This window comes from Falco rusticolus, chromosome 2, assembly GCF_015220075.1.
Source record: "Falco rusticolus isolate bFalRus1 chromosome 2, bFalRus1.pri, whole genome shotgun sequence".
Lineage (NCBI taxonomy): Eukaryota > Metazoa > Chordata > Aves > Falconiformes > Falconidae > Falco > Falco rusticolus.
Window position 1 is genome coordinate 26,286,007 of NC_051188.1, and position 16,743 is coordinate 26,302,749.

Below are 16,743 nucleotides of genomic sequence, written 5' to 3' on the forward strand. Positions count from 1 at the left end.
AGAGTAGGATAAAATACATGCTTTTACCAACATAGATAAAATAGCACTTTCTCTGCCTTTCAGCAAAAATAATCAGAGCACCCTGGTGGGATCTCATATTACTCAGACTCCTTATTTGTAGGTTTTACACTCCAGCACACTTGCTGATAATGTATGAAGTATGAAATTAAAACTAAATCGATTGTCAGAACAAATGAAAAAGTACACTATGCAATGCATTATTCTCTGGTCTTTTATTGTATTTCTTTATTCACCTGTTAATTCCCCAAATCCAGCCATTTACAATGAAACTTCCAGTCATTAGGGGGCTTTTGCAGGCTTCCACTGTAAAACAGTATTCACATTTCTCATGAGAGTTAGTATGTATAGTGTCGAAGGGCACCAGATAAAAAGGCTGTCAGTTCATACTATATTTGATTTCCATACGCTTATCCAAACTCACCTCCTGTGCTAGGGCATTAACACATGAAGTGTGAATTTTGTTAATAGTTGCTTCTTTTTTTTTTTTATAATCATGTTCATCAAGACTCACTTTGGTGCAGAGGTTTATGTGGGAAAACTGGGATGTGGCTGCATGACTAATTTTTAAAGCCTGTGCACAGCTTTTCAGGAATGCAGCTGGATGTAACTCCTTAGTGGCTTGCTTGTGATGACTGAATTGAAATATATTGTAACGCTTCTCCGCTTAAGAAACATGAGCTTGTTAGAAGTTAAACCTAGAGCTGAGGCATTAAGTGATTTGTCCTTTTCTACTCTTTTATTACCATTTTAGAGCAAATACTAAGTAACAACTTAAAAACTTAGTTCATTAGTTAAGGTGAAAATATCAGATCTCACTCCTTTTAATTCACATTTATTGGCATAAATGGCAGGATTTGAAAAATGCAATTTGGCTTCCCTCTATTTTTGCAGAAATATATATAATCTAGAAATTATTTATTTAGAACATTGAAAATGAAAGATTCATCTATGCCATTCAAACCACATAGCAATTCCTAAATTTCTTACTTTTCAAAAGAAATGAATTTTTTTTCTAAATTGAAATAATTTAGAAACTTGTTTAAAGGCCACCACTTCCTTAGATAGCTTTTTAGCATACATGAGAAAAGTGTTATTTAATTTCACACTTAATTAATCCTTTAACAATTTTCATTCAGGCAGAATATAAAAGTTTATTATTAATTCCTTAATAAAATATAAGTTATAGCAGTTATGTCTTTAACCTTGGACCACTTTGAGTAATTTTTTACCCTCAGATATGACACCAAAGATCAGCACAAATGGCAAGTGATAAATTGGCCTCCAGGAATTACTAAAGAGTCCTCCTCCCTTTTTCACATCAACTCTCTCTGGAAATGCTTCTCCTGAACTACTTCTTGTTTTAGCATCAGTAAGTCAATTTGATTCCTCCCACCTCCTAACTATCAATTGCAAAAGTCATCAAGATCTGGTGTTAACCATCTTATATTTTATCTCCTTATTACACTGAAGTAACTACATAAAAACTACACCTAGTTAAGATTCATGATGAATGCCAAATTGTCAGAAGTTCATATCTTAGAGGTTTATTTGCCTTTTGCTATGTGCTTGGATTTGCTGAACAGAAAAAACCTCATCTCCTTTGCAAGACACAGCACCAGTAATACTCTTGGTCAAGCGATCCATTGCATTTATACCTTACAGATAATCCCCTCTCTCAGTTTACTAATTTCTCTCACCAGTTTTCAAACTCTCACCATATTATGGAACTCAGCTACAGTAGCTGTGGGCATCCTGTTTGAAAAGAAAATAAATTTATAAGTGCTGTCATTAATATAAGACCCTTTGGGTCTTATTAGCAGATGTTGAAGCATTCCAGGCACCTAATGGAGGTGCGTAGGTAAAAAAAGTAATTACCTCTGAACAGCAATGGTGGTAGTAGCAGTAGCAGCAGCAGTATCAGTCATAGTAGTGATATCAGCTCTTCTTGAAAGTAACTCTAGACAAGTAAAACTAGGCTTCTTTTTATTCACTGCTGTCACTTAAAATCAGATGTGTATGAAGAATTCATCATTAGCTTTAAAATCTGTTAAGAACATAGAAATACAAGAGATCTTCTGAGTTTCTGAGTCCAGTGTCTTCCTACAACAGGAAATGCATATGAAGACTTATCAGAAACACCTTAAGAAGAAAGTTCCTCATGAACAGAGCAAGTTCCACCTGAAACTCAATTGGAGCTTCTTGGCTCCAATGGTTCTACTGAAAAAAAAACCCTCTCAAAAACCTGTTTGATCAGCTGGTCAGAAAACATTTTCCAAATGCCAGTCTACAAGTGTCATGGCTAATCTCTGCCTACATGCTTTTTGCTAGTTCTGCTATTTAGCATAAACAGTTATTTTCCTAACCTAACATTTACTCATGCCTTGACAAAATGTGCAACACTGCAAGCGGATGCCAAGAAAATGGCATGGCTTTGTCCAATGTCACCTCCTCACCCAGTCAGGCAGGGTGAACACTTTTGGAAATAAGTAAGCAATGTGGTTCATCATTCAAGTCAATCACTAAGAGGGATGAGGAAGACTTCTCTGTTACAGGTGGGTCATTCCATGAACTCTTTATTTAATGGATGCTTTATTCCTTCCTCTGGCCCCTGCTGCAGAAAATTGCAGGTAATATGGAGCCTCAATATAGCAACTCAATTCTTACTGAAGCTATTTGGCATGGGCTATCCAAGTATATATGCAGACAAGCATAAAATGCATAGACATCAATTTTTGAAAGCTGTCATTTCCCAAAAGGACCCATTAAGGTAGGAGCATGCTGCAGAATTGCTAATAAAAAAAATAAATTAATTTACAGTCATTTTTTAAACACCTAATTTCCCCACTAGCCTGCATGTAACACTACTTCAAACAGCTACACACGGTCTCATTTAGTGACTATAGGAGGAAGAGGTCTGCATTATGTTTGCTAAAAGAACTAGGATTTCAATTCCATCTGCCGCTGGGTGTGTTTGATTTGTATATTAATTATGCCTGTTTGTAGCTGTAAATTTGCTCCAGATTAGTAGCTGATTGGCTCTGCACATGGATTCATTACACTGCGTGGCTTTCTTGCACTTTTATAGTTTTCAAATGATTCCATACTTATGCTTTTTAGACTGCTTCTAATACCCCTCTTATTCATGTGAGCTTTCAGCCTTGTCTTATTCAGACAATTTTTTTTGCCCTTTAAGAGAAAACATGTTCCTTTAATTCTTCTTTGTGGATCCTTTTGGCTGGTGTAACGTCAGCTTTGTCCATGGTGCTACTCTAAAACACAAGATGAAAATGCTTCTTCTCCCAATCTTACAGGGAAATTCAGCATGTCCACATTTAGCATTTGCTACTTGGAGTGACTTAAACTAATGGGTTTAGAAATTACACGAGCACTCAGCATGGTATATACACATACCCACTACTGCACAACCTTTCAATGTTTGTCACACCAAAATAAAATTCTCCCACACGTGGAACATTTTTGCTCTTGATCGCTGAGTTTTCTCCCTGGTTTTAAAAATGCCCCAAAGTTCTGAGCTGTCACCTTTGTAGTTAAGACCTGTGAGATGTGCTTGAAAATGTACCACATCTGAAATGAGCCGCATAAAGACCGTCTTTGTGTCCGTATGTGTGAATGTTTGTGTACACTTAGAAAATAAATGTCAAAGAGGTCAAGCTGATTTCCCTTATATTTTAGGAAAAGAATCAACTGTGAGCTGAAAAATTGTATGCCAAGTTTCTGCCTGAAGCAAATTTTTACAATCAAATTAAAAACCTTTGAGACTAAGAGTTTATAACGGAAATACTAACACAGCCTTAACCATGGCAGCACTAGCAGGCACTGCAATAATATTAGGAAAGCTCTCCCTGCCCACAATCTAAACTAAATAAAAAAGATGCCATTTTCTAACATACACCCCAGGCTAGCAAATAACAATGATTTAATGTACTTGCCCTGTGGTAATATAGTAGCACTGCAAACCTCTGAGCCAATTTTTCTTTTCTTTTCTTTTTTTTTTTTTTTTTTTCTTTTTAAACATATATGCCCCATAGGGAAAGGATTGCAATTTAGCTCTTATTTGTGGATATATCGCTTTCATTTCAACAATTCTTGAAAGCCTTCCTGCTGTCATATGCTACTGTATGTGAGCACCCAACTGAATAAAGACCCGCCAGGCTTTTTCAGGAGTTTATTCACAGGTTTGCCTTTGCTTATTGTAGTATGCACCACATTTAAATTAGATGAGGGCTACTGTAAAGCAATAACATTGTCAATGACTGGAATCTCACTTTCCCCTCTAACAGTCTGAAGCAAATTAATGTATTGGTTGTTCATTAACAAGTAAACAGTTTCTGCTACAATGTCAAGGAAAAAGAATGTGTTCATTAATATGAACAATCTTCATCTACAAAGATGATTTACACAATGCATGTCATGAGATAGCTTTCCCCTAACTAGTACACTACCAAACTGAAAAGCTGATTCTTAGGACTTTCTTGAAATTACAATATTGTTTGTTTACCAATAAGAAAGACAGTCTCAGTCACCTATGCCACCATTGTAAGCTCTATAGTAAGTACTTAAAAAAAGAGAGATTTCTGGAATCACTTGTGGAATTAATAAAATTGATAACTACAGACTTACACTGCATCAATGATACATATTATTCCTGTGATAAGTTAAGCTAAAAATAAGATTAATTTGGTTATAGAAATTCCTTAAACAACAACACTTAAATTATTTCAAACTTGAAATTTTTCAAGAATTTTCTGAAAAAAATCAGCAAACACTGGCTAAAAAAGCAAAGCAGTTTGGATACACCAATGTAATCAGCATGCCTAGTGCTTTTCTGTTAACCCTCTGAGTAGAACCGTAGTATTCTGGATTTTTTGTACATTAATGCTATGAAAATTGTAACTTACAGAAATATTAATTTATATGTCACGACTTAATAAATCATGTTCTAAATATATTTGGGCTAGGCACCTCATCTAGTGAGCAATTCATCCATCTTAGAATTTTATTATCCATTAGAGAAGCCAGTCTAGCAGCTATAATGGAAGTTTTGATGATTGCCCTAGATTAGATGCGTAACTCCTAGATGGAAACATCTAGATGAGACAACACCCAGCTCAGCAGCGTTTAACTAATCCTGTGCTATCACCTATCAGTACTACATTTTCACATCAAAGTTTGCTTACTGCATGTAAGCTCACTAGAATATTGCACTTAAGTTGGAGTCCACATTATCCCCACTTACACTTAATTTAGAGGAATTAAGCTGGAAGTGACCCTGTTCTACTCTCCTGTTAATGCTAAGATCAGACTGTCAGGCATCTCCAGAGACCAAATATTAGATGACCTGAATCACCCTTCGGAAGTGCTCCTCTCCATCTCCTTGGTGATAAGACAGTGCCTTCCATGGCTGCCATCCGTCTCAGCTTGGTGGAAGGAAGTTGGCTTAAGGAAGTTGTAATAAGCTTAAAAAAAAAATATGTTGTCACATTTAGCACCAATACGATGCAATGATTCAAAAGGGAAATGAAGAAAGAAGTCAGGAAGACTGGTGTGTATTACAGTAAAATGCCCAGAGTGTGCTATGTGCTCTCCCAGATCATCACATTAAAAAAAGTCTGTTACCTTTAATTTCTTTTTTTCACTGGTGTTTCAAGTATTTTTAGGGGCACATATCCTGTCTTCGCTTACCCCCAGGAATTCAGAAGTTAGGCAAGAAAAAGGGATCTCACTGCCAAACAAGCCTGAACCATTATTATTTCCATGAAATTATACATACATATATATATGGTTATATTTAAAAAAATATATGGATAAATGGATACATTTCAAACCATTATTGCCAACTCTTTCAAAACAGTTTAAATATTCAGACACCTTTCCTTGAAGCCTAAAAAGAGGCTATCAGCAATTTGAAACCCGATCTCTCATAGACCTAAAAATAACTTAAAATATATTTTTATAATTATGTTCATAAAACATGAACAAAAGATTGAAAACATATCAGACGTTGGGGATGAGTAGGGTTTTCATGATCTAGGATTATTTTTACATACATTTTAAGCAGTACAAGATGGTGGAAGATGAAGGAGCCAAACATCTTACTTTAATGATAACCCTCTATTCCAAAACAAAGCAAAGCAAAGGTGATAGGAAAATCCCAGATGGATTTTTGAATAATATTTCTCATGCATAAGGTGAAGCATATTTTTTTATTTATTTTTTTTCTCCTGACTTCCCTCTCTCATTAAGAAGAACGAACATCAGCTTTTGCTTTAAGACTGCCAAATTTTCCCAATAGTGAAGGAGCATATGGTATCAATGGACATTTATTACCAAATGTATGTCTTGCATTTACATGGCTGAGTTGCATTTCTTCTAAAGGAAAGGCTGTGATATAAAGTGGGAAGGGCAATGCTGGAAAAACATATGCCAGTTCCTGACCTACTGTAAATTGATGTAGGTAAGTGGCAAGGGAGGCTTTACCTTAGCTGAAGGTTTAATCTTACTGAAAAATAATTTCTGTCCTTATCCAAATGTTATCAAACTACCATTAACTTCACAACAGCAGTGGCTGTGCCCTATCTACTAAGGATCTTTCTCTCCACAAAGAATCTAAGGTGGGATGGGCATGGTCAAAGATCTGCCACAGACACAGTCCTTCCCCAAAACCTAAAATCTGACAAGTTTTGTATGGTAGTTCTTTTGTCCTTTCACCTCTTGCCCCTGTGGAGTTCTCCAAGACACCTACTTGCTTCACTTGGGTTAAGATGTTGCTACTCAGGTTCCAGACAGAGTAACTGAGGCCAAGCACAGGCCATCTGCCCATGGGTGTACGTTCAGAGATCAGAGCTCCTGAATTAGGGTGAGATTCATTCTAATAAACTCATAACCTGAAGTTTGGTGTCTGGTGTAAGCTTCCACCAGGAGTTCCTTCTACAGTCAATGCAGTGAATCAAACCATGAGTCCTACCTGAAATGCATGCCCATGATAGGTGAGATGAATCAAACTTGGAAATGCTCATCTCTCTACATTATGCAGGATGTCTGCAGATCTAGTTTTGACTAAATATCTCACTTCTAGATCATTAACACTGGGTGGATTTAAAAACTTGCTGTATGAAGTACCTGTACCACTTCTGTGACGATTCACAAGTTGAAATTCCTGTATTTAAAGTCTTCATAGCTTTTAATATACAAATTTTTGTGACAGAGGCAATGAAAGATGCACTTTAAAGGATGGAGAAACAGAAGAATTTCAATGTTTCTTGAAATACAGTTCAAGTGATACTTCCAACTAGAAATCCAAAAGAGCATTACACCAGCTGCAACAAGCTACAGGTACACATCAGCTGTCACAGCTGTTTGTCAGGATATGCAAACAGAACTGAGAGTAGAAATGGCACCATGGGCAACTTGGTCTGCTCCTCCAAAATCTATTTGTACTTCCCAGCAAGAGCAGAAAAGTCTGCATATCTTTTTGGGCAGCATATTGATATTTCTAGCTATATGATACGAGAGAAGAAGGGCGAAAGAGAGAAAAAGGGTAGGGAGGGAGGAGGGGGGGAAAACACATTTATGTGACTTTATAATTATTGTGAGAAAATTTTAACTTTAGAGGAGAAAAATTCCATTTTATATGAATAATAAGAGAAAGTAAAAATTTCATATTTTTTATTTTAGAATAGGATTTTTGAAGTTGCTTTTTTCATTGAAGTGAAATTCTGAGGGATTTTATAATAATTTTTCTTTCAATTTATCACATCTGAAGCAAAAGTCTACAAAGTGTAATATTTCTGTGGAAGCCAACTTAAGGATAACGGTTAAATATAATGCTATAATGTTGCATTGAGGTTTCAACAAACCAGAAATATGTATACTCTGTGTAAATGCCCATTTTATTAAGTATTACAGATAGAAATAGTAAATAATTTTTAATTTCTCCATTCTAAGACAAAACTTCCACTAATTCAGTGTAGGCTTTACATATATATTAAATGACTTGTACTTTCGCTGGCTTAGAATAGTCTAGCTATTTTAAGGGTAATTCTCATCAATGTTAATCTTTAAGTGACTCCTGGAATACCCAGGTCATGCTGAGAGGATGTCTGCACATTTCTGACTGTGAGGCAAAGGAACCAGGAACTTCTCAACTACATCATTACATACCATTACATGACAAAATGCGTCCACAAGCCGTTTCCCAAGACTCTGCATTGTCATTAGCAGCAAACAATATGGAAGCAACCTTTTGTGGCCATCACCACGTCATCTTCTGGAAACTACAAGGCTGCCCTAAACGGAATTCCCCGTTTAGCCTGCATTATATCCTCCAACAACAATCACTCCCTGTGGAAGATTGATGCAGGTTTAGAACGAGCTGCTATAGAAGATACTGTTTAATTTTATTTTCATTTTTTAAAGCCTAGATTTGTAACCCCTAAGCATTAGCGCGTTTGATATTGTTTTGGCCAGAAACAGGCAAGGAGCTTTAGGGTACTATAAAAGATATGTGCGTATAAAAGCAAAAAAGCCAGAATAAAGCCCTAATGTGGGTTGTCAAGGTTTAAATTGATTGTTTACTCAGAGGGTTAACATGTGCTAAAGTTACATACTGCAGTTCCTAGCTTCACTGATGAAAACATTCACTGCTTCTATCTTTAAATAAAAAAGCAAAATAGCCTTAACCCTTTGAGGATCATATTAGCAGCAAGTTGCAATCTAAACAGAGAACAAGTATTTCAATCAATTAGGAAATTATTCTTACAAAGATTCTGTGAGCACCCTTTAGTGTTCCACCATCCCAGCATTTACTGCTGGATAGATCAGCTGTAATCACTTCACACAGGTCTGAAGGATTTTCAGGGTCTCAAAGGGTTAAAGCCAAGACTTTCGAGTAAAAGTGTTTTATTAAAAGGGTGAGTTAGGTGAGCGAACAGTCTCGGATGAACTTGGTGAATAGTCTTCCGATTCGGAGTTGAGTTCAGGTGGAGCTTGCTGTGCCTTATAACGTCCCCTCACATCCTGGTTGCGTCTTCGTCGGAAAACCTGCCTCTCCTTATCAAGAGCGGTGGTCTGGCAGGGGCATAAAATAAGAATAAATGAAATTAGGCTATGTGTGAAATGCAAAACTAATGAAAACCATGAGTTTTTATGTGGCCTGCAATACCAGGGATAATAAATGTTCAGACCAAATTAAACCTGTTCTGTCTCAGTCAGGTCTGAAAGGTTGAGCCCACAACATAGCTAAATGCTTTAAAAAGTGCATTTCCCAAACATTAAGAGGTAGCGTGACATCATCGAGCAGATACAGTACCATATATATGGATGCCATATGTTCTACTTCTGGATGCTATTAATTTCATCCTTTAATAGATTCAAATTTCAAGCCAAATACCAAATGACCTTCCCCCCACCCTTCTCCAAGTATAAATCTGTTTCTACAGGCAAGGCAGAGATGTACGCTTGTCTTTGATTTGACCTAATGAAGGCTGATACACACTCACGCAAGTTCAAGTCAGTGCAATCAGCTAACAAAGATGGACTGTGATGAAGTTGTCAGACAAGAGAGAGAAACAAACACTGAAGGAAGCTAGCCCAGCTCTTTGACACTTCCTCACGCTGCTCGATGGATGTTCTTAGGGAGAATGCTGAAGAGCTCTGACAGAAAGACCTGTTTAGCCTGACCACCCTGTCTCCACCTGCTAACCAAGGTCTATTGAATTAAATACTCCACTAATTATATCTAGGTCTATCCAGAGTATCTAGGAATGGGAAAGAAGAACATTTACTTGATGGGCTTCATTTTTTGATCAGTTTCTGCCAGTATTGGGAATGCAAGTCTTAATAAGATGGCTGTTGACTTCTAGCCATATCCTTTCTTCTGCTTTTATGGCACATTTACAAGGTGAAACTGCGACCCAGATAAGGGCAGCCTAAGTCTGACTAACAATTTCAAGCATGGGACTGGGTTTTGCTGTTGTCTTGGTTATGGAGTATTAGACTGCAGTCCCTGAAATTGCTGTAAAATTACAAGTTCAACAGGATGGCCTTGATTCAGCAAGAGCACTTCAACACAGTTAACTGTCTTCTGCAGCAAGGCTGCCTTCATGAATTTTTTTGAAAAAGCAAAATGGGAAAAGGCAGGTAGCTAGTAAGACGACATAAAAAATGCAAACAAATATCCGATTACGGCACTGGAGGCAAAGGTAACTTTGAGAAGCCAGTAGGTTTGACTTCTAAGACTTGTAAAATTTGTCCCTACTATGAAAATCTCCATTTAAAACAATGCAGCCAAAAGGTTATTCTGCTTCAAAGGATTTATTGTTTTTTCTTCAGAGATACATGACTGATTTCTCTAGCAAATTTACCAGTTATAGCATGAGCCTCAAAGGAGAGCAGAGATGTATTTTTATAGCCAACATATTTTTGAGAACAAAATGAAAACTAAATCCATCATACCGGTGCAGAATAGCATTATAGCAACCCATGCTCTAAAAGAATGCAATCAGCATTCAATAATGATCTAACAGAGACAGAAAGATGGACAAGAGTACAGAGCTACTATAGCCAATGGATTTAGTTAGGCTAAATTGCTGAACTAATATTTTTGTGTCTGGAACCTACATGGCATTACTTTAAAGGGGCAAAACATTACCTTTGATAAGTTCATCCCCATATTTTAAATAACTCCTACAAAATCCAACACTTCTCATCTCCTGAGAACTTCTCTGTTCACTGCTAATCTTTCAGTAAAGAATATATATACTCTAATTAGTATTTTCAATGCCTTCTATGTTTCTTAGCCTTGGACCGATTCAGTTTTTGATTATTTTTTAATGTGAAACAGAAGAATACCTAGACCTTTTACACACAGTGAATATACTGCATACAGTATGTAATTCTGTGTGAAAATTGAAAAGAATGGCATATATTACCATTCTATAAAATACAGATTTCCATTTAAAAAGATTTTTTATGCTTACAGGAAATAAGCATTTATTTCAAGTTTAGACCACATCACATCATCCTCTGGTAATAGATACTCTCTTGTGAAAAATTTGAACATTTCTGGTCAAATAAATAAAAATATTTGTATTGAATTCAAAATGTATTTTTAAAACCTGCTCCATGAGAATGGTAAATGTATATGTAAAAACTGAAGATATTTAAAACAGAGTAAATTACACAGAAAGAAATACACTTGAATAAAAGATCTGTTTTGAAATTTAGCCTAGGATATTGCTATTTTTAAAGGAAAAATATCCAAAATAAATAAGCCAGTTAAATAATTAAATATCAGGACATATTTTTTAAGATGTTAAAAAATAAATCCCAAGGTACTGGTTTTCTACTATTGTTGGGAAAGCTTTTGGGGGCTTTTGTTTAAACACATTTTTAAAAATATACATAAAGGCACTTGCCTCAACAATAAAAAAAATTAAGCAGAAATACCCCTGATGATCTCACTTAATCCAGCATGCTATGCTGTAACTTGTAGGACCAAATATTTCTGGCTTCCTAACCCTTCAGAAACTTCCTGAGATATTTTGAGACAATATTTTTCTTTATATTTTTATCCAAAGTCTCCCTTGAATATTGTCTAATCAGTCTTTGTAAAGACACTCTTGTAGACTCAAGGGTATTATTGTGGTAACTCTCCTGGGCTGAGACATTCAGAGCCTTTCTCACCCAAAGAGATTATCAAATAAAAATATATAAAGTCACAAAGAGCTAAAAATACACAGGTCATATTCTAACATTTAATGTTTAACATATCAGACCCACAAAATGGGTCACTTCTGGCCACAGACAGAGCACCCACAAGCCCTACAGACCTTGCAAGACCGGGCTTCTTCTGCGCAATGTTTTGATGATGTTTTGTACTTCCAGCATCTAGTACGCTGCCAGACGGTATTGCCACTCTGCATTCTGCACAAATGCTATTTTTCATGTAATGAGGTCACGGTTATTTTTTACCTCTGAAGAATTTCAAAATATGATAGATTAATGCTGTGGAATGCAGGGGAGATGGTAAGAATCATTTGAGTATTGAACTGTGTGTGTAAAGGCAGTTTTCACCTACTGTACCTTCTTGTGCGCGTGGGCATATTAAAAAAATCACCTTTTTTGTTATTATTACTGATTTTTGTAACAAAGGCCTCTTATACACATTGTCTTGGTTTAATAGATGTATTATTTCATCTACTGTTCAGCTGAGTGGTTCACCGGTGCATGAACCAGTCCATTATGGATTTCCAGGGCATTTCTACTTTAAGCTACTCTTTCAATAAATAATAAGAGGATCTGAAGTGCACTTATGCTTCAGAGGGCTGCAAATCCCAGATTTTCATTATCACATTTTGACATTTTTTTCCCTGGCTCGAGGTGAGAGAGTGAGAACTTTGAGCACTATACGATAGTAATGGCAACTCAAATGTAAGGATAGCATTCTTATTTAAGATATGCGGCTGTCCTCCTGCAATCCATGAGGAAATGTAGAGCTTCTTATCCAGCAGCAGATAAGTGGATTGCCTCTAATAGTTTGGTGCTGATGGGTCTGAAGCACTTCATTAAGCACTAATGTATTTTGCATCAACATTTAGTAATCCTGACACCCAATACCAAATGGTTAACAAGCCATTTTTGGAAATGCATTTAATTTCAAGTAAAGAAGCATTATTTTAAAATCATTCTTTCTGTCACCTGTATACCGAGGTGCAGTTAGCATTTTCCCAGGATTTTGCCATAGGGAGTGTCTTCATTTTGATTTCTACATCTTGATGTTGCAGGCCTCCTGAGCCATGCAAATTCATTTTTTATCTTGGAAAATGTTGAACTGTGTGTTTATGAACAGACATTCAAAAACTATAACAGCTTTGATATATATGTTGGATTTGCAGTGGGAAGCGCCTTATTTTAGCTGTGGGGTGATATTTTCTGTCAGGTCAGTAATTATTGGATTGAAGTAACTGCATTTTATGAATGTGAGCAGTGACTGTTTTTCTTTTCACTTGTCTTAATTTACTGCTGGACACCAAATATAGATATATATGCATTTCATTAATAAAAGAACATTATTGTGCATTTTGCCTCTTAGTCCATCCATTATTCATACCAGCCAGGAGACTGAACTGGGGATGCAGCTGTTCATGCATTAATCTAAAAAACCCTTCCCTTCACTTGCTTTCATTCTGCAGGAGCATATTTGTTATTTGCTTGTAATTTCTGTGATGCTTTGTTTAGTGTGTGGAATTACATGAACATATTGCAACACTGGTATTTTTCTTCCAGTGCATTCTTTTATATACATATATGTGTATGCACATATTGAAATGTTCACACCTAGATAATTTTATCTTACTTCCTTAAGCTTCTGGCTAGTGACCTTGATACGCTGAGATATGTAATGATAGGTTTCCTTATGTAAAAATTACCATTAAACAACGCTCATGGCACGAGCCAGGGCAGCCCTTCAGTCTGATCTTTTTTTTTTTTATTTTTTCCATGGGTTTCTCAGGTTACACACACACACATATGTATAATTTTATATAGATATATAAAATATATATATGTGTGTGATTGATTTATGTTTCAAGACACTTTTTGGAGAGTACTTCAAAATTAGCAATGCACCTCAGTCCAGGAGTAAAAGACACGTGTTATTTTTAGCCCCTCAGGCACAAGCTGTAAGTTAAGTCAAGTTACACGGTGATTTGGAGATGTGCAAATGACCACATCGAGGGGACAAATTAATCGAGTGGATTTGAACCTAGACCTCCAAATGCAAAAGGCCAGTGCTTTAGCGCACCATGTAACTTCTGGCATGAAATTTAGCTAAAATGAAAGTAAAAAAGAAAGAAAACCAAATCAATTTGATGTATGCTTTGTACTGCATTGGTGAGGGAATACAAAGTAGTATTCTACACATACAACTGCTGAATTAGTATTGCTATATTTAAGTTTGTGTTTATTTTTTGACATCCCCCCTTTTTAGAGACGTGATTCCTCAGCTGGTTTGAATTACATGTGGAAGAGAGTTAGTGCCAAGTTGTTTGCAAGGGTGAATTTTATTTATAGTTTGAAAATCAGTTGTGGTTTTCTTAGTCAAAGAGCAGAAGAGATTTAAAATGAGTTTAGATGCTTGCCTGTTTCTACCAGTATTCAGCTTACGGAGGGTTTTATGGTATTAAGCATGGCACTCTACAGATAGTAAGCCCGATTCCCAACTTCCTTGTCCCATTGTCAAGACGTCTGGTTGTAAGTATTGACTTGAAAGTGTCCTGTATTTACTTGGGACAGGTGTAAGTAACTTGACAGATGCAAAGTAATGGAAGTTAAGAACCAAACATAGAGGATGGAACTATGGGTTTTCAAATGAGCTATTCAGATACTTTTTTAACTGTGACGATGAGAACTGTATTTTAAAAATCAAGTATTTTATGAATTTAGTATGGACTGGAATGTTAAGCATCCAATGTACCTCATCTCCTTGCTATTGTCATTACACAGATAAAATCATTAATGACTTTCCTATACATTTCCTGGGTTTTATTTTGCTCCTTTAGCTTTTATATAGTGTCTGTGGATATATAGAAAATAACATATGCTAACATTTTATATTAATTTTATACATAATACTACATATACAAACATTGCCTACTAAAGTTTTACATTAGATACAACCATTCTGATGCTCCCCTGATATTCTGAATCAGCCCAGAAATGGCAGAAAATTTAAGCCATTCTGTCAGTAGCAGATTAAAATAATGTTAAGATTCAGACATAAACCAGAACCAGTTTGGAAATTCAGGGTCAAAGAAAATATTGGTAAGCTATGGAAAGCACTGCCTTCAAAGCATGCTGCCACTAGGAGGAACAGGTAAAGCAGCTGAAGAAGGCTATGGACTGGACACTGCAACACTTGGGGCTAAAGAAAAGGCTTGGAATGCTTCCACTATATTCTGGCTTAGTTACAAGAAAGCCAAAAAATCTGGATTCACACAAACTGTTAAAAGCCTCAGTTAATGACATCTTAAAGAAAAGTTCCTCATAAGAAAGTAAATCCATCAGTTATGATATTTCTGAAGGATAATGCAAGTGCCATTTGGATTTTTTGTGGTCACTGCTGATAAGTTCCCATATAAAATATGAATGAATTGGCTTTAAGCCTTTTACAAAGAGAACTACCAGAGAATGGGCTGACTTTGGAGAAAAAAAAAGAAATCCTGAACATAGTACCTCTGCTCAGAGATGGGTGATATCTTCTGTCTTCGGCTTGAGTTGGCATTAGCAATTTGGGAGAATGGAGATGTGACTGCACCATGGGCATTACCCTCCTGCACCAAGGCTGGCTTTCCTGGCTATCAGGAACAACAAAGTTTCACCAGCCTTGGCACAGTGCAGACTGGGCGGGGGGGGGGGGGGGGGGGCGCTGTAACTGGGACCCCCAGGTCTCATTCCCTCCTGCTGCTGCTTTGGCCTTTTCTGCACTTGTGTTTGCGGGGCTGGTGTCCCAACAGCATTAGGTGGGCTGCTTTAAAACATGTATCACTGTGGGGTCCAAATGATTTTACTGATTTAGCCCCTCTGATTTTTCTGTTCCTTCTGTTCAAGGAACAGTACAAGATTTCCTAGGCATTATATCTTATATCTGATATAACAAACATTATTGTACATAAGGTTTGTTGTATTTTAGTATCTAAAAAAAGTTGTGTCACTTTTGCACATCTTATTCTACTGAAAGGGAATATAACAGGGTCACAAAATTGGGACTTTGAGGCACTTTGGATAGGAATGCCTTTTAGGCCGAGAAAGGAAAAGGTTTTCTGGTTGATTGAAGTAGGAAATAGTGCCATTTAAAAAGATATTTTAGAAGATTACTAGAAACTAGGGATGAAAACAATCAAAGGACTGGAGAAGAAATGAGTAGTTCAACACTGACAAAGGGAGCATTGCATTTTCCTTGGGATCTGCTTTCATTTTTCGCTGTACTTGTGAATTCAGGTTAATTTTCATGGGCCTGTGATAAATTAACTGTTTTATAGATGGGAACTGATGAACCTTTTCATATGCTTTGCATTTGCGTTACTAAAAAGTAAACACTTGCTACATCGAAATGGTTTTATTTAGCCTAAAAAGTTGGTCACTACAGCAGTTGCTTGTTCTCGTAGATGAAAGAGGACCAAGCACAGGGCAGTGCTTGTTTGGAGGTACCCCCTGTTATAGTATTTCCTAATTAAGCATCTACGCCTAGGAGCCCTGCTCTCCCAATTGGCCTTTCCACACTAGGTGCCCTGTTTAGAAAGCGCTAATTATAAACATTGTTGTTACTGCCCCCAGCTGGAAAACAGAGCAGTTTATGTATGAATAAGAGAGATTATCGCCCATCTGCTCCAGCCCATTATTCAGGGATGTGTCATTTTGTATGCTGATGACAGCCATTACTAGTGCTTTAGTAAAATGGCTTTTTTTTTTTTTTTAATAGCGTTTATTTATTTACCAAGTTGCAGAATTAGTCTTCCCCCCCTACCTCCTCAAAATGCATATGGTTTGTTTCAAAATCTGGGCTATGCAGTCAAACTGAGTCAAGGCCAGTCTGAGAGGAGATGCTCCATTTTATCACAGTTTCTGGTGGTCTGCTCCCCCTGAAGCTGGGGTTTTAAAAGATCCAAACATTGTGTATAGAAAGACAGGAGTTTTTTTGGGGAG

General features: G+C 36.7%; 1 protein-coding gene across 3 annotated transcripts in view; it reads right to left on the reverse strand.

Annotated features, from left to right (window-relative positions):
• Nucleotides 1-509: 509 nt before the first annotated feature.
• The window catches only part of DCLK1 (doublecortin like kinase 1), a 255,169-nt gene continuing 238,935 nt past the window's right edge, over nt 510-16,743 (reverse strand). For all 3 annotated transcript variants that reach the window (XM_037376521.1, XM_037376522.1, XM_037376523.1), the window contains one exon: nt 510-9,108. In XM_037376521.1, coding sequence (XP_037232418.1) covers nt 8,944-9,108 — 165 coding nt within the window. In that variant the 3' untranslated portion in view covers nt 510-8,943. The remainder of the gene's footprint in view (nt 9,109-16,743) is intronic.